Below are 20,836 nucleotides of genomic sequence, written 5' to 3'. Positions count from 1 at the left end.
CTAAGCACTGATTTACCTAGTTTTTGCACTTTTTATCCTTTTCAATCTGTTTCAACTCATGGTTGCTGCATTACTATGTCATTCTCTTAAACTGTTTAACGTCTTGTTTTGATGTTATTCGTAAGCCACTCTTCCTGTTGTTGCTGTTTGTTTGTGTAACGGTTTGATAATTTACTTTACGAGTAAAACAACAACAAAAAACAGCCGGCCTTGCCAAAAGTTTACAGTTTAAATTGTGCACATGTCCACTCACAGAGGAAGAACAGACAATGACGATGGCATGTATTTATATATTCTGCTTCATTTATAACTTGGGAGCTGACAACCAGATATCAATCTAAATATAAGCTAGGCAGTACAATTACACAATGTAACCAAATTAGAAAAATGTTATATTCCTGGTTTGAAAGTGTTATTTCCTCCTTAATTGTGCAGTCCCGACTTGGAAAGTGGTTGTTCTGCTCCTGAAGCTTTGTTTTTTGTGGTTGCCATTTTTAACCTTTTGTGCAGACACAAACACAAAGTTTTTGAAGTGTAATAAACTTTCCCCATGTTTTTATGATAGAACCAATTAGGAAATGACATTTATAACCCAGAAACAAAAGTCATTGTCTTACAGTGTGTTGTGAAACAATTTATTATCCATGTATAATACTAAAAATGCAGTATAAATGAAGCAAAGGAATACATACACACGTTTAGGGCAAGCAGGGGTCCCTGCAACCTGTTTAAGGGGTGTGCTCATGCTCCACAGGAGCCCCCGGTGGCGCAGTGGGTTCAACCCCTGTGCCGGCAGGACTGAAGACCGACAGGTCGCAGGTTCGAATCCGAGGAGAGGCGGATGAGCTCCCTCTATCAGCTCCAGCTCCTCATGCGGGGACATGAGAGAAGCCTCCCACAAGGATGATAAAAACATCAAAACATCTGGGTGTCCCTGGGCAACGTTCTTGCAGACGGCCAATTCTCTCACACCAGAAGCGACTTGCAGTTTCTCAAGTCACTCCTGACACGACAAAAAACCCAAAAAAACGGGACTTTGATGGGAGGCAATGTGTCCCTTTGGCTCTCCATAGATTATCACCAAGTACATACCTTTTTGGTGCTGGGTGCAGATGTTTTTATTCTCCCTACATGTATTTTTAAAGGTTCAATTGCCTAAAACTGTAGGGCTTTTCGGTCTGTTGTTGTTGCTGGTTTTCTTAGGTTTTCTGTATTGCAGCGTTTGACTCTCTGCAGCGTTTATGATCGACTGCTTTTATTCATCGCTTTCCTTGTTTGTTTTACACTTTGAGAGGCCTTTAGTTTCTTCCATGGCACAGCAAAGGCCCTTTCTTTGAACTAAATGGTTCTAAAGTACTTACTAAATGGTTCTAAAGTACTTACAAAACTAAAGTTCTGGTGGTGAAAATTTCAGAACTCTAACAAAACTTTCAAAATTTAATTATTATTTCATTATTGGTGATTTTAATGACAGAACCAATTAGGAACTGCCATTTATTATGAAATTTTGAGATTTTTGTTAGAGTTCTGAAATTTTCACCACCAGAACTTTAGTTTTGTAAGTACTTTAGAACCATTTAGAACCATGGATTGCCCAAGCCTAGAACTTAGGTCTCCTCAAACCATGATCATGAATCAAGAGTATCTCTTTTTCATCCTGGAACATCATTACACCCGAGTTCAAGTGATGTTGCTGATTGTTGCAACTCAGGGTAGTTTCACCTTACTCCCAAACACCACCACACCAGAGCTGAAGATTTTGTAGTTTATTGAGAAAAAAGCAAAGTCAAAACATAGAATAAGAAATGCAAAAGTTCCATAAGCAGGACATAGGCTTAAATGCAAAAACACAGTTCCCAAAATCCAGAGGCATAAACATCCTTAGGCTTCAAATCCTTAGGCTTCAAACAAGAGTCCATGGTAAAACAGTGAAACACAAGACCCAAAATCCCAGATTCAGGAAGCCAAAAGCGTGCTGCTTAAAGCCAAAGTTAATCCATGGAATTTTGAATGGAAAGAGCCACATTGAACTGACAACTCCCGCTTGTCAGCCAGAAGGCTAAATACCCTTTGCAATCATGAACGCATTGCAATGACCCTTGGCCGACTTGGCTTCTTGCTTACCAGCTAAGCGAGAACTCCTTCAGACCCTTACTTCTAAGCATTCTTGCCTGCTCATTATTTCACTATCTTCAAGGCTTTCTTTATCTTGGTCCATCTGGACTAGATCACCATGGGAAGGCTGGGGAGGCAAAGACAACTCCACCTGGCTGTTATCTATCCCACTGACATTCTTTTCCCTTGAGAACTGACTTGATGTTTCCCCTGCTGCACTGTCTGAAGCAGGCACAACAGAAATCTGAATCCCATCATCCTCTTCATCAGGGAACTCTGGCTCACAAGACCCACAGGGCACAGTTTCAGACTCAGAATCAAACTGAGTCACAACACTGATTCACTTGATTGCTTTGGAATATCAAGCAGAGAGCAAATGTTTCAGCGGTGTGATTTATTCATTGGAATTACTCATTCTAGAAGGGAGTTGCCTGGGAAGTTTCCACCATGGGATTTTCCACTGAAGACATTCTAAACCAGTTGTCCTTGCAAGGAGTGGGAGCTTTCAGATAGTTCCTCAAGAGTTTGTTTACTTCTGGTAGGTCTTTTGGATCCTGTTTCCACCACTGTGATTTTCTAAGAAGACCAATCACACTTGACATATTGTATGATTTGGTCATAGAAGTAGCATCACCTTACACCAACTCTTAGATGAGGCGGATGAAGGGAGAAGCTCTTGTCAGTGATTGAATTCCGTTCTTTTCACTTTCTTTGGACTCCTGTGCTGTGCCCAGGGGCGGCTCAACCCATTACGCAAAGTAAGCATTCGCAGTATAGTTGATTTTGCCCATGGGCGCTCTTGAGGCGCTTTTGGAGGGAAATAGACCTTGACATATGCGAGTTGTAGTTAGTGGGATGTATAGTTCACCTAAAATCAAAGAGCATTCTGAACTCCACAAATGATGAAATTGAACCAAATATGGCACACAGAATTCCCACAACGAACAGAAAATATATATCAATGATTGGTTGCGGGGGGGGGGGGGGGGGATACTGTTTGCTTACCGTTGAAAATTACCTAGGGCCGCCTCTGGCTTGCCTTCCTTCATCTCTCCTCTTCCCCGAACAGGGCCACCTCTTAAGCCTTTCAGCTGCCTTTGGGGACCTGCAGACGGTGAAGTATTTGCTGAAAGAGGGACATGTGGTGGTGCCCCTTGAACCCAACGATGACCACCCTGCGGTGGTGGCAGCCTATTTTGGCCACAAGGAGGTTGCCCAAGAGCTTCTTGATTCTGTCCTTGGTAGGTGGAGTCTCTTGCTTTTCTCATTCCTTCCTTGTCTGCTTCTGTCCCCATGGTAGATGTGTTCCAGGACTTCTCGTGGATATATAAACCACGAGTAATAGTGATTTACATTGAAATCAAGTGCCTCTGTCCCAAGAATGCCACCATGTTGTGCTGCAGAACCTAGAAAATGTCTAGAACAGGCCTGGGCAAACTTTGGCCTTCCTCCAGGTGTTTTGGACTTCAACTCCCACAGTTCCAAGCAGCCTCAGGCCCTTTCCTTTATTTCTTTTCCTTTCCACTTAAGTGGCTAAGGGGGGAAAGAAAAGGGCCTGAGGCTGTTAGGAATTGTGGGAGTTGAAGTCCAAAACGCCTGGAGGAAGGCCAAAGTTTGCCCAGGCCTGTTCTAGACATTTTCTAGGTTCTGCATCACAACATGATGGCCTTGGAGTCCAGTGGAAGCTCCTTCCATATGGGCTTTGAAGCAGAGGTTGGATGGCCATCTGTCAAGGTGCTTTGATTGTGCTTTCCTGCATGAAGGCAGAAGGGGGTTGGACTGGATGGCCTTTGAGTGTCTCTTCCAACTATGACTTCAGAGGTACCAGCCAGTAGTGAAGAATCTGGGACATTGAAGTCCAAGTCATCTGGACACTAACAGGTCGCTTTCATCGTCCATCTGCGACGCTGATGAAGCACTTCCGCATTCCCCGCATGCTTCCCCGCTGGAATGCTTTGCTGGAGTCTTCTTTATGGCCTCATAAATCAGTTAATTTAGCCTCCCCACACTTTAAGGTGGTACCTTATTTTCCTACTTGACGGATGCAACTGTCTTTCGGGTTGCAAAGGTCGACAACAGGCTACACACAATTGGTTGGAAACCCACTCCAACCTGGGCTGGCTTCGAACTCATGACCTTTTGGTCAGAGTGATCTTAATGCAGCCGACACTCAGCCAGCTGTGCCACAATCCCGGTGCCATACTTTAAAGCTTTTATTTTGGAAATCCCACCAAGAGCTTTGATGGCAGTTCATGTCCAGTTTCTGCTTTATCTCATGGTAGCAAACAATAGTATAGCAAACAATAGTTCTGTTCACTTCCCAACTGTGGGATGTGTTGGGATACTTTGAAAAGCCATGCTCCCCCACCTCATCCCCTTCTTCAAAAGCCCACAAAATGATGATGGCTTTAGGGGCCAACTCTGAAGCACAAGATCCATTGGGCATGCCTTCGAAGCTTCGCAAGTTTCTTCCGCAGGCAAAGATGGAGATAAAAACCACAAAGGGAAAAGGGGAGGGACATTGTTGGCAAAGTTGTGTGTGACATTTGGCTACTCTGGTTTCCCTTGAAGCCAATGTTCCCGGTCTTTGGTCCTTCGGGCTTTTTTGACTTCAGCTCCAGAATTCCTTGCAGTGCCCAAAGTGGGAGTTGACACCTCACATACCTGCAGGGCCAAAGCTTAACTGACAACAGGTGTAACATGGTCACTTTTGTATTGTCGAAGGTTTTCATGGCCAGAATCACTGGGTTGTTGTAGGTTTTTTCGGGCTGTATGGCCATGGTCTAGAGGCATTCTCTCCTGATGTTTCGCCTGCATCTATGGCAAGCATCCTCAGAGGTAGTGAGGTCTGTTGGAACTAGGAAAAAGGATTTATATATCTATGGAAAGACCAGGGTAGGACAAAGGACTCTTGTCTGCTGGAGCTAGGTGTGAATGTTTATTATTTATTATTAAAGTATTTAAAAACTCTAAAATTGCAACAGCACAACAACAGAGAGGAAGCAGGCAGGGACATCTAATTACCTCTCAACAGAAGTTTGCTCCAGGCACAGTCAGCCCATTGTATGCTAATCAAGGTGGTCAGTTGAAACATTCACACCTAGCTCCAGCAGACAAGAGTCCTTTGTCCCACCCTGGTCATTCCACAGATATATAAACCCTTTTTTCCTAGTTCCAACAAACCTCACTACCTCTGAGGATGCTTGCCATAGATGCAGGCGAAACGTCAGGAGAGAATGCCTCTAGACCAGTGTTTCTCAACCTTCCTAATGCTATGACCCCTTAATACAGTTCCTCATGTTGTGGTGACCCCCAACCATAACATTATTTTCATTGCTACTGTAATTTTGCTACTGTTATGAATCTGATATCCAGGATGTATTTTCATTCACTGGACCAAATTTTGCACAAATATCTGATATGCCCAAATTTGAATACTGATGGGTTGGGGTTGGTGGTGTTGATTTTGTCATTTGGGAGTTGTAGTTGCTGGGATTCATAGTTCACCCACAATCAAAGAGCATTCTGAACTCTACCAACAATGGAATTGAACCAAACTTGGCACACGGAACTCCTGTGACCAACAGAAAATACTGGAAGGATTTGGTGGGCATTGACCTTGGGTTTTGGAGTTGTAGTTCACCTACATCCAGAGAGCACTGATGTACCTGGACCAAAATTGGCATGAATACTCAATATGCCTAAATGTGGATACTGGTGTGGTTTGGGGAGGATAGACCTTGACATTTGGGAGTTGTAGTGGCTGGAATTTATAGTTTACCTATAATCAAAGAGCATTCTGAACTCTACCAATGATAGAATTGGGCCAAACTTCCCACACAGAACCCCCATGACCAACAGAAAATAATGTGTTTTCTAATTGTCTTTGGCGACCCCTTTGATACCCCCTTGCGACCCCCCCCCCAGGTGTCCCGACCCCCAGGTTGAGAAACACTGGTCTAGAGGCATTCTCTCCTGACGTTTCGCCTGCATCTATGGCAAGCATCCTCAGAGGTAGTGAGGTCTGTTGGAACTAGGAAAAAGGTTTATATATCTGTGGAATGACCAGGGTGGGACAAAGGACTCTTGTCTGCTGGAGCTAGGTGTGAATGTTTATTATTTATTATTAAAGTATTGAAAAACTCTAAAATTGCAACAGCACAACAACAGAGAGGAAGCAGGCAGGGACATCTAATTACCTCTCAACAAAAGTTTGCTCCAGGCACAGTCAGCCCATTGTATGCTAATCAAGGTGATCAGTTGAAACAGTCACACCTAGCTCCAGCAGACAAGAGTCCTTTGTCTCACCCTGGTCATTCCACAGATATATAAACCCTTTTTCCTAGTTCCAACAGACCTCACTGCCTCTGAGGATGCTTGCCATAGATGCAGGCGAAACATCAGGAAAGAATGCCTCTAGACCATGGTCATACAGCCCGAAAAAACCTACAACAACCCATGGTCACTTTTCTTCTTGTGCCTTTTGGGCTTTCTAGTTGACTCAACAAAGACATCACTGTTCTGTGGATTTGATATTTTGTTGTATTTTGCACCCTCTTTTTTGGTCACTTTGATGGAATGACATTCAATGAACCTTTGTTTGACTAGGTTCTCCCAACATCTTGCAGCTTCTGAACTGGGTGCTCGCCATTGCCTGCCAGCAAGGCCACCTGGAAATAGTCAAGCTGCTGGTCCTGACATACAAAGCAGACCCCGACAACTATGCGGTACGGAGGAACGAATTCCCCACTCTGATCCGATTGCCTTTGTATGCAGCCATAAAAGCAGGTATGTTTCCATGAGCTTCGTGCAAGGCACACGGCTGAAAATATAACCTTCCTGGCATCTCCCTTGTATCTCTTTGCTGGGTTCTTTATTAGGATATGAAGACGTTGCCACCTTCTTGCTTGAGAATGGGTCTTTCTTTTGCTCCTATGTCCTGATGGACTGCCCTGGCACTAGCAAGCGCCTCCTGCAGCAATATTTTGTGGAAACGACAGCCTCATCCAGGAGTAGTGCACCTGCAAAAACAGTGAGTGTCTCTTTGTATGTTGAAGGCGTTTGGGGGATTGAAACCTTGATCTTTCCTAGTGGGTGCGGACTCTGAAAGGCCCCCCATAGTGAAGTTTCGCCATTTATTTCATTTCTCTCTTGCCTTTTCAGTCACGATGAAACTCAAAGTAGCTTACAGATTAAGTTCTTGTGGGTTTTTTCGGGCTATATGGCCATGTCCTAGAGGCATTTCTCCTGACGTTTCGCCTGCATCTATGGCAAGCATCCTCAGAGGTGAGGTCTGTTGGAACTGGGAAAAGGGTTTATATATCTGTGGAATGACTGGGGTGGGGCAAAGGACTTTTGTCAGTTGGGCTAGGTGTGAATATTTCAACTGACCACTTTGATTAGCATACAATGGGCTGACTGTGCCTGGAGCAAACTCTTTTTGAAAGGTAATTAGATGTCCCTGCCGGTTTCCTCTCTGCTGTTTTTGCTGCTACAATTTTAGAATTTTTTAATACTGGTAGCCAGATTTTGTTCATTTTCATGGTTTCCCCCTTTCTGTTGAAATTGTCCACATGTTTGTGTATTTCAATGGCTTCTCTGTGTAGTCTGACATGGTGGTTGTGAGAGTGGTCCAGCATTTCTGTGTTCTCAAATAAAATGCTGTGTCCAGGTTGGTTCATCAGGTGCTCTGCTATGGCTGATTTCTCTGTTTGGAGTAGTCTGCAGTGCCTTTCATGTTCCTTGATTCGTGTTTGTGCAATGCTGCTGCGTTTGGTGGTCCCTATGTAGACTTGTCCACAGCTGCATGGTACACGGTAGACTCCTGCAGAGGTGAGAGGATCCCTCTTGTCCTTTGCAGAACGTAGAGAATTCTCACACACCAGAATTCCACCTCAGACATCAGAAGAGCTGCAAGACCAAGAACAAGCCACGAGAGTAAAGATGAAGATCCACCCCGAGGAAAAGTGTTCTTGCCAGACATCAAGGGAATCACTGACCGCATAGGGAAACTAATGAGGAAACACAACATACAAACCACCTACAGACCTACTAAGAAAATCCAACAAATGCTACATTCAGCAAAGGACAAGAGGGATCCTCTCACCTCTGCAGGAGTCTACCATGTACCATGCAGCTGTGGACAAGTCTACATAGGGACCACCAAATGCAGCAGCAATGCCCAAACAAGAATCAAGGAACATGAAAGGCACTGCAGACTACTTCAACCAGAGAAGTCAGCCATGCAGAGCACCTGATGAACCAACCTGGACACAGCATTTTATTTGAGAACACAAAAATGCTGGACCACTCTCACAACCACCATGTCAGACTACACAGAGAAGCCATTGAAATCCACAAACATGTGGACAATTTCAACAGAAAGGAGGAAACCATGAAAATGAACAAGATCTGGCTACCAGTATTAAAAAATTCTAAAATTGCAACAGCAAAAACAGCAGAGAGGAAACAGGCAGGAACATCTAATTACCTTTCAAAAAGAGTTTGCTCCAGGCACAGTCAGCCTATTGTATGCTAATCATGGTGGTCAGTTGAAATATTCACACCTAGCCCAACTGACAAAAGTCCTTTGTCTCACCCTGGTCATTCCACAGATATATAAACCCCTTTTTTCCCAGCTCCAGCAGACCTCACCTCTGAGGATGCTTGCCATAGATGCAGGCGAAACGTCAGGAAAAATGCCTCTAGAACATGGCCATATAGCCCGAAAAAACCCACAAGAACTTAGTGATTCCAACCATGAAAGCCTTCGACAGCTTACAGATTGTTAAAATCAATGCAAATCAATTGATTACAGAGTGGAGCCCCCAGTGGTGCAGTGGGTTAAACCCCTGCGCCAGCAGGACTGAAGACCGACAGGTCATAGGTTCAAATCCGGGGAGAGGGGGATGAGCTCCCTCTATCAGCTCCAGCTCCTCATGCGGGGACATGAGAGAAGCCTCCCACAAGGATGATAAAAACATCAAATCATCTGGGCGTCCCCTGGGCAACGTCCTTGCAGATGGCCAATTCTCTCACACCAGAAGCGACTTGCAGTTTCTCAAGTCACTCCTGACACGACTAAAAAAAAATTGATTACAGAAATGTAATTAATCAAACAATACCAAAGACTTTGCATCATCAAATCCCAAAGTACAGGGGGGAAAAACTAGGCCAGAATGGAAAGATCAGGCTTGGATCCTTCTTTGACCCAGTTCCTGAAGAACTCACTGCACATAAACCAAATTTCAGAAATATTGAGTCTTTGGCTACAGATCCAAGTTTTAAATGCACTGACTGGGATTCAACTCCAACAATTCCTAACAGCCTACTGGCTGTTAAGAATTGTGGGAGTTGCAATTCAAAACATCTGGAGGGCCCAAGTTTGCCCATGCCTGATTTGGAGTGATTTATCTCAGCAACCAGGCACCCGCTTTCCAACTGAAATGGTTGATGCTTCACATTGAAGGCTTCTCTTTTGCTTCAATCTTGAGGGTCTCCTGGTGAACTGGTCACGCTTGAGGCTCCCTTGGGTGGATCTGGACTGGCTGATGGATGTCTCCCACCGGGTGACCGAGCTGAACCTCTCCACCAACCACCTCGCCACGCTGCCCTCTGCCCTCCCTTGGGGGCTGGTCAACCTCCAGAAACTGAGCCTTAATGAGAACCGGTTGCGCGAGCTGCCTGTTGTGCACTCGTCGGATGAAATCATGTGCACCAAGTAGGTGTCCTTGCTCTTGTAGCTGTTCTCTGGGTACCCACTTCCATTCATTTCATATTTAAAAAGTCCTGTTCTGGGTCTAAAATGATCTTGAGAGAGGGAGGGAGTGTGAAACATGTTATTTATTATTTTGTGTCAAAAGCGCTGCATAAATATTTATTTATTTATTTATTTACTGTATTTGTATACCGCCTTTCTCAGCCAATTGGCGACTCAAGGCGGTTTCCAACAAATCAGTATACATAAAACATAATCGATAAAAACATTAAACAGTATAAGACATTACAAAAGCAATAAAAGCAACATCATCAGCGTCTCATTATTCTCAAGCATTGTCCAATTCCATTGTCAGGTCATTCGATTTCCTATATTAGCTACTCTGTATTTGGGTTGTTGTAGGTTTTTTCGGGCTGTATGGCCATGGTCTAGACCAGTGATGGGCAACCTTTTGAGCGTGGTGTGTCAAAATTCACCAAAAAACTGAGCATAATTCAGGTGGTGTGTCACTTCAAGAAAAAAACCATAATTTCGCAATATTTAGTTTAAATAACAAAAAATATATAATTGTAATTCCCACTTTCTCTTTTATCATGTTGTTCTACCTCTCTTTATGTAAATAATATCCTTTTTGGAGTGTTTAATAAAAATATAATTTAAAAAACCCAACAAAATATTATTTATTTTTAATTTAATTTAAATGTATTTCTAGCATTTAATATGCTATTTAATGTATTTCTAATAATAATAACGATAATAATGCAATAACAATAAAGTAACATTGCAAAATAATATTTTGATATTTAATTTACCATTTCATTTAAGGCATATATATATATTAAGGCATATATTAAAAATATTTAAAATGCATTAAATTAAATGTCAAATTAAAATTCAATTTACCATTTCATTTAAGGCATTCTGAAATATTTGAGTAATATAGCAAAGTATTATTTATCATTTAATTTAATTTAAATATGTAACTCCTTAATATTTAGGAAACAATGCAAAATAATATTCATTTACTTAATAATTAAATAAACCAATATTATTTTGCAATGTTCCCTAAATATTAATAATAATTAAATATTTTTTAATTTGACATTTAATTTAATGCATTTTAATATTTGAATAATATAGCAAAGTAATAGTATTTATCATTCAGTTTAAATATGAAACTCCTTAATATTTAGGTAACATTGCAAAATAATAATTTCTTTCCTATTTATTTTTTAAAACGGCATAAAATAAATAAACAAATAATATCTGGCGGGCGCGTGTCAGTAGAAATGGCTACGCATGTCAGTACTGACACTCGAGTCATAGGTTCGCCATCACGGGTCTAGAACATGCCTCTAGGCCATGGCCATACAGCCCGAAAAAACCTACAACAACCCAGTGATTTCGGCCATGAAAGCCTTCGACAATACATTACTCTGTATTTGTAAACGCTTGCTCGAATAGCCACGTTTTAACTTGCCTCCGAAACGTCAAGAGGGAGTGAGCAGATAAGTATAAAACTGATAAAATAGTGGGAGTACAAGCGACTAAATTATTTTAGACGACAAACGGGCAACAGCGACCGCATTGTCTATAGCTTTAAGCAGTTCTTCCACTGTGCATGAGGCAAGGCATTGCGGACAGGCATACAGATGTGGAGTTGTTTGTTCTGCTCCACAGTCACACAAGGTGGAGAGTTCTTCTAGATTGTGCCATTTTGCCAGGTTGTCTTTTGATCTGCCCACTCTGCTTCTGAGTCTGTTCAGGGACTTCCATGTTGCCCTTGTGGGGGCCATCCAGTTTGATTTTTGCTGCCCACAGGGATATTCTTGCTGTTGCTGTGAAACATGTTGAAAGTGCCTGGCATGCCTACACGTGGTACGATCGAGAAAAAAAGGAAAAAAAATTGGAAATCATTTGGTAAGAGCATCATTATTAAGAGTATGGATGAAATACAAGAATCATTTTTATACTAAAACGCCTTTATGGGTTTCACCGATGGAGGCGTATCAAAGAAGATTACTGGGTTGGAGAGCGTGGCCAACATATAGAGATATACTAGTGAGGAATACTATGGAAATTAAATCCTTCCAGCAAATGAAAGAAATAAATGGTAATTTGACGTGGTTACACTACTTGCAAATGAAAGAATATATCAAGCAAGACAATAAGATAGGCTTCGCCTGGGAAGAGTCAACTTGGGACAAATTATTAAAGACGAATAAGAAAGTAATTTCAATTATTTATAATACACTATTAACCTGGCTAACGGAGTGCGAGCAAGTGAAAACATGTATGATAAAATGGGCCGAAAACATAAGAAGACCTATTCAATTTAGGGAGTGGGAGCAGATGTGGAACAAAAAATTGAAATATGTATATGCAACAGATTTAAAAGAAAACTGGATAAAAATGTTCCACAGATGGTATACCACTCCTAAGAAACTATCTTTAATGAACAAGAATACTTCTGATAAATGTTGGAAGGGTTGCCATCAAACAGGTACTTTTTATCATATGTGGTGGACGTGTAAAGAAATAGAGAAGTATTGGACGAAAGTACATGAAGAGCTACAAAAAATTTTGAAGAGAGTTTTTAAGAAGAAACCAGAATATTATCTATTGGGATTTACAGATTTGGAATTACAATTAGATGAGAACGAAGATAGACTATTTACCTATGCTACAACAGCGGCGAGAATATTATTGGCGAAGTTTTGGAAACAGGAAGATATCCCTACCACTGAAGAGTGGTTAGGGAAATTAAGAGAAATAAGAGAAATGGACGAATTAACTTTTTTCTTGAAAAAGAATACCGGGAACCCGATAAAGAGGACAGATTGGACTCTATAGGAAAATTACGAAAAGGAAATAAATAAATAAGAGGAATACTATGAAGTGGATATAATGGAAATATCATTGAGGACACAACACCTGATGGAGAGATGGAAGTCAATTTTTATTTTATTCTTTTTTTCTTTTTTTTCTTTTTCTTTTCCTTTTTTCCCTTTTTTTCTTCTTTATTTCGTGTGGCTTTTATATTTCTGTATTTTTTTGGTGGACTTGGGGGCAGGGGGATGTATTTCTTACTTTTTTCCTTTTTTCCTACTTTCCTATCATCTTTTTTAATATTCCCCCTCTTTCGATGTTATTTTTAAAACCTTAATAAAAACTATTATATATATATATATAAAAAAGAAGAAAGTGCCTCTACCCTTCAGAGGTTGTTTGGGCTATTTGGGAGAGGGTGAGTTGTTTTGCAGAGGAAGTGCATGGCAATGGGGTCCAGAGGATCATCTTGGTGGTAAATCTGCCCATTGGAATTGACTTGATTACTCCCTCCTCTTTTTTTTCCTCACCTTTGAACTTACAGATTACTTGAGGTCGACATCTCCAACAACAGGTTCCTCAGCCTCCCTTCGGGTTTCTTGCACCTCTGCAGACTCCAAAGGCTTCTGGCTGCCAAGAACTATTTGGAGACGTTGTTTGATGAAGAGGATGGTGAGTCCATCTTGGGAACTGCAGAATCGCCCCTCTTGCTCAGGGCCTTTCCAAACAGCCATAGAACTCAGAATATCATGGCAGATCACCTACAGTATTTGTTTTGAACTGGATTATCTGAGTCCACAGTGCCATATAATCCAGTTCAATGTGGAATGGGCCTCAACAGTCCTTCGCTATCATGCTATGGGAAGCGGGAGGCATTCCCAGTTGCTCATTTCTCCATTTGTTTGCAAATCTGAGCAGAGTCCCAATGTGTTTTCCTGTCTTTTGTGAGACAAAGGGAAAAAATGGTCCTGCCCCCCCCCAAAAAAAACCCCCAAAAACTGAACTGTTCAAAAGTGTATGTTAGCATTGGTCTTAAGATTGTATGCAAAATTTGTATTGCAAATTGCACTTAGATAGGAAGCAGGGTCATAGAAGGCTATGCAACACTCCTATCTTTGGGTTGTTGTAGGTTTTTTTGGGCTATATGGCCATGGTCTAGAGGCATTCTCTCCTGACGTTTCGCCTGCATCTATGGCAAGTATCCTCAGAGGTAGTGAGATCTGTTGGAACTAGGAAAAAGGGTTTATATATCTGTGGAATGACCAGGGTGGGACAAAGGACTCTTGTCTGCTGGAGCTATGTGTGAATGTTTCAACTGACCACCTTGATTAGCATATAATGGCCTGACAGTGCCTGGAGCAAACTTTTGTTGAGAGGTGATTAGATGCCCTTGTTTGTTTCCTCTCTCTGTTGTTGTGCTGTTGTAACTCCTTCACCCTGAGATTGAAGTCTATCTTTCTTTTACATTTGGGATCCATTTGTCTGCTTCCTCTTGCCTTCCTGACTTCCTCCCAAGGCATCCATCCATTGCCCTTTCCATCCCCTTGGTCCAAACCCTTCACATCCGTTGTGGTCATTTTTATGTATTTATTATTTATTTACTTCCCTTGTATACCGCTCTTCTCAGCCCTTAGGCGACTCAGAGCGGTTAACAACAATTCCAATATACACAGTACAAAATCATTGGACATTTAAAAGCAAAGCGATTAAACATCAAACATCAATACATCAATTTAACAAATCCATCACATCTCATCAATAAAATCAGAATCCAGTCTCCATATCCATTTTCTGTGTTCCAATAATCAATTGCACTGCCTAGTTGAATGCCAGTTCGAACAGCCAGGTCTTCACTCTCCTCTGGAATGCAAGTAGGGAGGGGGGCGATCTAATGTCCGTAGGGAGAGCGCTCCACAGCCGAAGGGCCACCACTGAGAAGGCCCTGTCTCTCGTCCCCGCCAGGCGTGCTTGTGAAGCCGGCGGTACAGAGAGCAGGGCCTCCCCAGATGATCTTAGTGTCCTAACTGGTTTATAAGAGTAGATACGTTCGGACAGGTAAGTCGGGCCAGAACCGTTTAGGGCTTTAAAGGCTAAAGCCAGCACTTTGAATTGTGCCCGGTAGCAAATTGGCAGCCAGTGGAGCTGGCGCAACAGAGGAGTTGTATGCTCCCTGAGTGCCGCTCCTGTTAGCATCCTGGCTGCCGATCGTTGGAAGCTTCTGAGCAGTCTTCAGAGGCAACCCCACGTAGAGAGTGTTGCAGTAGTCTATATGGGATGTGACCAGAGCGTGGACTACTGTGGCCAAGTCAGACTTCCCAAGGTACGGGCGCAGCTGGCGCACAAGTTTTAACTGTGCGAATGCTCCCCTGGTCACCGCCGAAACCTGGGGTTCCAGGCTCAGCGATGAGTCCAAGGTCACACCCAAGCTGCGAACCTGCGTCTTCAGGGGGAGTGCGACCCCATCCAACACAGGCTGTAACCCTATGCCCTGTTCGGCCTTGCAACTGACCAGGAGTACCTCTGTCTTGTTAGGTTTCATCCCTGACTGCACAAGTCTCCAGTTCTCAGTGTGTACGTAGACTAAAAAGTATTCAAGTGAGGGGTTCCTTCCCCAAATACCTATGCATGCTTATCCCAGAAGGGGTTTCTCTTCTTCTCTTGCCACTATTTCCTCCCCCCCCCCCTTTGAAGATGTAGCAATGTGATCTCCGTGAGGGATGAGGTAAATCATAGGTAACTTTCTCTTTAAAGGAATTTTTATTGCCCTGGCTTGTTGGCCACGCCATGCGATCATTCTCCATTTTGGCCTTTCTTTTTTCCTTCCTTTGTCTTCCTTTGAGTAAGGATGTATTTTGCCTTTCTCCAGGCAAGATGTAGCTGCATGGATAACTTTTTGTTATTTTTATCCTTTTACCTTTCGTAGAAGATAGCTTAATAAGCTAGTTATCTCCAAGACCTTTTTCTATCTATCTAGAATGGATTTCTTTTTGCTTCAATAAATATATTTTGGAACCTAAGGTTGTGACTCCTGCAATCCTGATCCATCTTCTTGACTGGAAACTAATCCTTGCTCTCTACACGTAAGCTTCTGCTGTTTATGAACTGTGCTTCTGGCACTCTGCTATATTTTTTGTTGAATCACCTCCCAAGTAAGGGTTATTGATAGAGTAGAGAGATGGGCCAAAACTAACAAAATGAAGTTCAACAGGGACAAATGCAAGATACTCCACTTAGGCAGAAAAAACGAAATGCAAAGATACAGAATGGGGGACGATGCCTGGCTCGAGAGCAGTACGTGTGAAAAAGACCTTGGAGTCCTCGTGGACAAGTTAAACATGAGCCAACAATGTCATGTGGCGGCAAAAAAAGCCAATGGGATTTTGGCCTGCATCAGTAGGTGCATAGTGTCTAGATCTAGGAAAGTAATGCTCCCCATGCTCTATTCCGCCTTGGTTAGACCACACTTGGAATATTGTGTCCAATTCTGGGCACCACAATTGAAGAAAGATATTGACAACTGGAATGTGTCCAGAGGAGGGCAACTAAAATGATCAAGGGTCTGGAGAACAAGCCCTATGAGGAGCGGCTTAAGGAGCTGGACATGTTTATTTATTTATTTTATTTATTTACTATTCTTGTATACCGCTGTATCTCAAGCCCGAGGGCGACTCACAGCGGTTTAGCCTGAAGAAAAGAAGGCTGAGAGGAGATATGATAGCCATGTATAAATATGTGAGAGGAAGTCACAGGGAGGAGGGAGCAAGCTTGTTTTCTGCTTCCCTGGAGACTAGGACATGGAACAATGGCTTCAAACTTCAAGAAAGGAGATTCCATCTGAACATGAGGAAGAACTTCCTGACTCTGAGAGCCGTTCAGCAGTGGAACTCTCTGCCCCGGAGTGTGGAGGCTCCTTCTTTGGAAGCTTTTAAACAGAGGCTGGATGGCCATCTGTCAGGGGTGCTTTGAATGCAATATTCCTGCTTCTTGACAGGGGGTTGGACTGGATGGCCCATGAGGTCTCTTCCAACTCTAGGATTCTATGATTGTATGATTTTGAGCCTTACAGCTCTGATTCCCATCATCTTGAGAATCAAGACCTTTTTAGCAAGAGTGGTGGTCCAGGAGCTTAAAGGACTTCACCAACTCAGTATCCCTAGACCTGCTGATGGTTCTTTTGGCTCTCTTTCAGGCATCAACTGGATTGGGTTGAGGAAGCTGCAGGAGCTGGATGTCTCAGACAACAGGCTATCAGAGTTACCAGATCAATTTCTTCACTGCCTGAAATCGCTGAATGTCCTCAATGTCTCTAGAAACAAACTGAAGATGTTTCCTCAGCCATGGGCCTGTCCCTTGGTAAGCCTGGGAGACACAGGGATATATATCTAGGAAATGAAAGGTTGTAACCAAGGAGCAGCACAGAGACAAGTTCTGCAGGATGCTAGACCCATTGGTAGAAGTAGCCGTGGGAGTTCTGTGTGCCATATTTGGTTCAATTCCATCGTTGGTGGAGTTCAGAATGCTCTTTGATTGTAGGTGAACTATACATCCCAGTAACTACAACTCCCAAATGTCAAGGTCTATTTCCCCCAAACTCCATCTGTGTTTATATTTGGGCATATTGATTATTCGTGCCAAGTTTGGTCCAGATCCCTCATTGTTTGAGTCCACAGTGCTCTCTGGATGTAGGTAAACTACAACTCCAAAACTCAATGTCAGTGCCCACCAAACCCTTCTATTTATTTATTTATTTATTTACCTTACTTATATACCGCTGTTCTCAGCCCGAAGGCGACTCACAGCGGTTCACAACAAATACGAACAGCTACAGTATAAAAACAGTTAACAACCCAACACATTACACAATTAATAAACAGTTACTACAATACCCATTCACTGTCGTCTCGTCATCAAAAACATGTTCCAGATTCGTCATCCATTGTTCCAATCCAGTGTTCATTAACCAATCATTGCACTAATTATTCGAACGCCTGCTCAAACAGCCAGGTCTTCACTTTTTTGCGGAATACCATTAGAGGTGGTGCTAGTCTAATGTCCGTAGGAAGGGCGTTCCACAGCCGAGGAGCCACCACCGAGAAGGCCCTATCTCTCTAGTGTTGATCAGGGGAGTCTTGTGTGCCAAGTTTGGTTGGTGGAGTTCTGAATGCTCTTTGATTATAGGTGAACTATAAATCCCAGCAACTACAACTTCCAAATGACAAAATCATAATTTTTGAGTGATGGTCACTCCTTGTGTTGTGAGACGTTTTGTTGCCAAATTTGGTGTGATTTCGTTCATTGGTTCTTTTGTTTTTAAGGTACTCATTATGTACAGAGCATTTATATATATATAGATTGCACTACGTAAAATGATTTTTGTTCCTGGGTTATCAATGCCATTTCCTAATTGATTCTATCATAAAAACATGAGAAAGTCTATTCAAATGCAAAGACTTTGCTTTTGTGGGAGGGACATCATCCTGCTATAGCACAGTTTAGTCTATTTTTTCAGTGAATCCCTCATCATTGAGTCTCAACTCATTCACAAAAAAGAAGTTTCTGGGGCAGAACAATTCCTTTCAAAGTAAGGACCCCACAATTAAACAGCAAATAACACTTTCAAACCAGGAAGAGATTTTTTTTTTTGTTGTTGTGTCAGGAGTGACTTGAGAAACTGCAAGTCGCTTCTGGTGTGAGAGGATTGGCTGTCTGCAAGGATGTTGCTCAGGGGACGCCCGGATGATTTGATGTTTTTATCATCCTTGTGGGAGGCTTCTCTCATGTCCCCACATGAGGAGCTGGAGCTGATAGAGGGAGCTCATCTGCCTCTCCCCGGATTCGAACCTGCGACCTGTGGGTCTTCAGTCCTGCTGGCCTCTGCACCACCGGGGGCTCCGGGAACAGAACAGAACATGTATCAAATATTATTGCACAGTGTAATATTTCACCAGAAATGGCCTACTCGCCTCCAAGCCTCTCTTCCCACTGATAAGCACTAGACAGGGGCGGCTCAACCCATTACGCAAAGTAAGCACTTGCAGTATAGTTGATTTTGCCCAGGGGCGCTCTTGAGGTGCTCTTGGGGGAAAATAGTCCTTGTCAGATGCTAGTTGTAGTTACTGGGATGTATAGTTCACCTACAATCAAAGAGCATTCTGAACTCCACCAATGATGGAATTGAACCAAACTTGGCACACAACAGAAAATACTGGAAAGGTTTGGTGGGCATTGACCTTGAGCTTGGGAGTTGTAGTTCACCTACATCCAGAGAGCACTGTGGACACAAACAATGATAGATCTGGACCAAACTTGGCACAAACACTCAATACGCCCAAATATGAACACAGATGGAGTTTGGGGGAAATAGACCTTGACATTTGGGAGTAGTAGTCACTGGGATTCACAGTTCACGTACAATCAAAGAGCATTCTGAACCAAATATGGCACACAGAACTCCCACGACGAACAGAAAATATATATATCAGTGATTGGTTGGGGGGGGGGGGGGAGGCGCGTCAAAATACTGTTTGCTTACTGTTGAAACTTACCTAGGGCCGCATCTGGCACTAGAAATGTGCTTTTAAAAATCAATGCGCTCACCTTGAGGCTGAGATGGCGGAAGCAGACATATTGTTTTGAACACGACTGCCCTTTCTTTTTCCTCCCTCTCTCCCTCCAGAAGTGTTGCAAGGCAGCTCAAAACGCATTGGAATCGCTCCCTGACACTCTGGCCGTTTTTTGGAAAAATCACCTGAAGGAAGTAGATTTTTCCGACAATGTTCTGAAGGAGGTCCCGCTCTGCCTTTTCCAGCTGGAGGTAAGTTGCACCATTCCTGCCCTTGCTTTCTAGTTTGCACACCCTGCTTTGACCTTCTGAAAGGTGGTATTAGTGTGGGTTGAGACCATTTTAACTGCTGTGGAATCTCTGGAATTGCGCTTTTACATGGTCCTTAAGCCTTTTCCCAGGCTGGATCTTTTAGATCCAGATTATCTGCTTTGAACTGGTTTGTGTCTGTCTACACTGCCATATCAAAGCAGATCATCTGGATTCAAGAAATAGTTAATCAAGTTAAATCAAGACATAGTTTTCTAAGATCTACAGAGACACTCGCTGGAACACCTCAGCAAGCAAGAGTCCAAAAGTGGCAGGCTCAAACCCAGAACCTCAACCAATGGCTGATACCAAATGAGAGACTCCCCCCTTGGCACACAGAAAACTGAGAGATTTGGAAGGCACTGAACAGACTGCGCTCTGGCACCACGAGATGCAAAGCCAACCTTCAGAAATGGGGCTACAAAGTGGAATCCACGACATGCGAGTGTGGAGAAGAGCAAACCACTGACCACCTGCTGCAATGCAACCTGAGCCCCGCCACATGCACAAGGGAGGACCTTCTTGCAGCAACACCAGAGGCACTCCAAGTGGCCAGATACATTTAATCAACTACCAAACTTGCAAACTGTGAGAGCTGTTCAGCAGTGGAACTCTCTGCCCCGGGGTGTGGTGGAGGCTCCTTCTTTGGAGACTTTTAAACAGAGGCTGGATGACCATCTGTTGGGGGTGATTTGAATGCAATATTCCTGCTTCTTGGCAGGGGGATGGACTGGATGGCCCATGAGGTCTCTTCCAACTCTCCGATTTTGTGATTCTGTGACTGCCCATATATATATATATATATATATATATATATATATATTATTTGCTTTATTTGTATACCGCATTTTTCAGCCTATACAGGCGACTCAATGCGGTTTATATATATATTAATGATAGATATATTATCATAGATTGGAAAAGACCGTGAGGTCATCCAGTCCAGCTCCATTGTTCATAACTAGAGGGTTTTCATAAGTCAGGTGTGTGTAACTTGGGGATGGCATGTAGTTCCTTGAAGGAATTGAAATGTATGCATGACCACCAGTGGAACACTAGATGGCAGTGTTGTGCCATTTTCTCTCCTAAATTGGTTTGCCCCAGAATTTATTAAATCCAGTGTAGTTTCTAGCAAACTTTCCATTTTTTCATTAGTTATTTCAATATCTTAAATTCAGTGAAATGCCATTTCGGCAGGACTGGTATCCACAGTTTCGTTTATCCACGTCCAACAAGATACATAATCTCTAAGGCATTTTCAAGAACCTCTGTTGTTGTCGTTGTCGTTGTTATTTATTTATACT

The 20,836-nt window shown here is 42.8% G+C and overlaps 1 protein-coding gene across 2 annotated transcripts in view; it reads left to right on the top strand.

Moving 5' to 3' along the window:
* The window catches only part of LRRK1 (leucine rich repeat kinase 1), a 118,982-nt gene that overhangs the window by 33,808 nt on the left and 64,338 nt on the right, over positions 1-20,836 (top strand). For both annotated transcript variants that reach the window (XM_067471295.1, XM_067471296.1), the window contains exons 4-10: positions 3,185-3,356; positions 6,724-6,903; positions 6,996-7,147; positions 9,609-9,835; positions 13,206-13,333; positions 16,851-17,014; positions 19,338-19,475. In XM_067471295.1, the coding sequence (XP_067327396.1) occupies positions 3,185-3,356; positions 6,724-6,903; positions 6,996-7,147; positions 9,609-9,835; positions 13,206-13,333; positions 16,851-17,014; positions 19,338-19,475 (1,161 nt within the window). The remainder of the gene's footprint in view (positions 1-3,184; positions 3,357-6,723; positions 6,904-6,995; positions 7,148-9,608; positions 9,836-13,205; positions 13,334-16,850; positions 17,015-19,337; positions 19,476-20,836) is intronic.

The sequence above is a fragment of the Anolis sagrei genome, chromosome 9, assembly GCF_037176765.1.
Source record: "Anolis sagrei isolate rAnoSag1 chromosome 9, rAnoSag1.mat, whole genome shotgun sequence".
In the NCBI taxonomy this organism is placed as follows: domain Eukaryota; kingdom Metazoa; phylum Chordata; class Lepidosauria; order Squamata; family Dactyloidae; genus Anolis; species Anolis sagrei.
The sequence above is the reverse complement of the archived record's forward strand: the minus strand, read 5'-3'. Positions and strand labels throughout refer to the sequence as shown.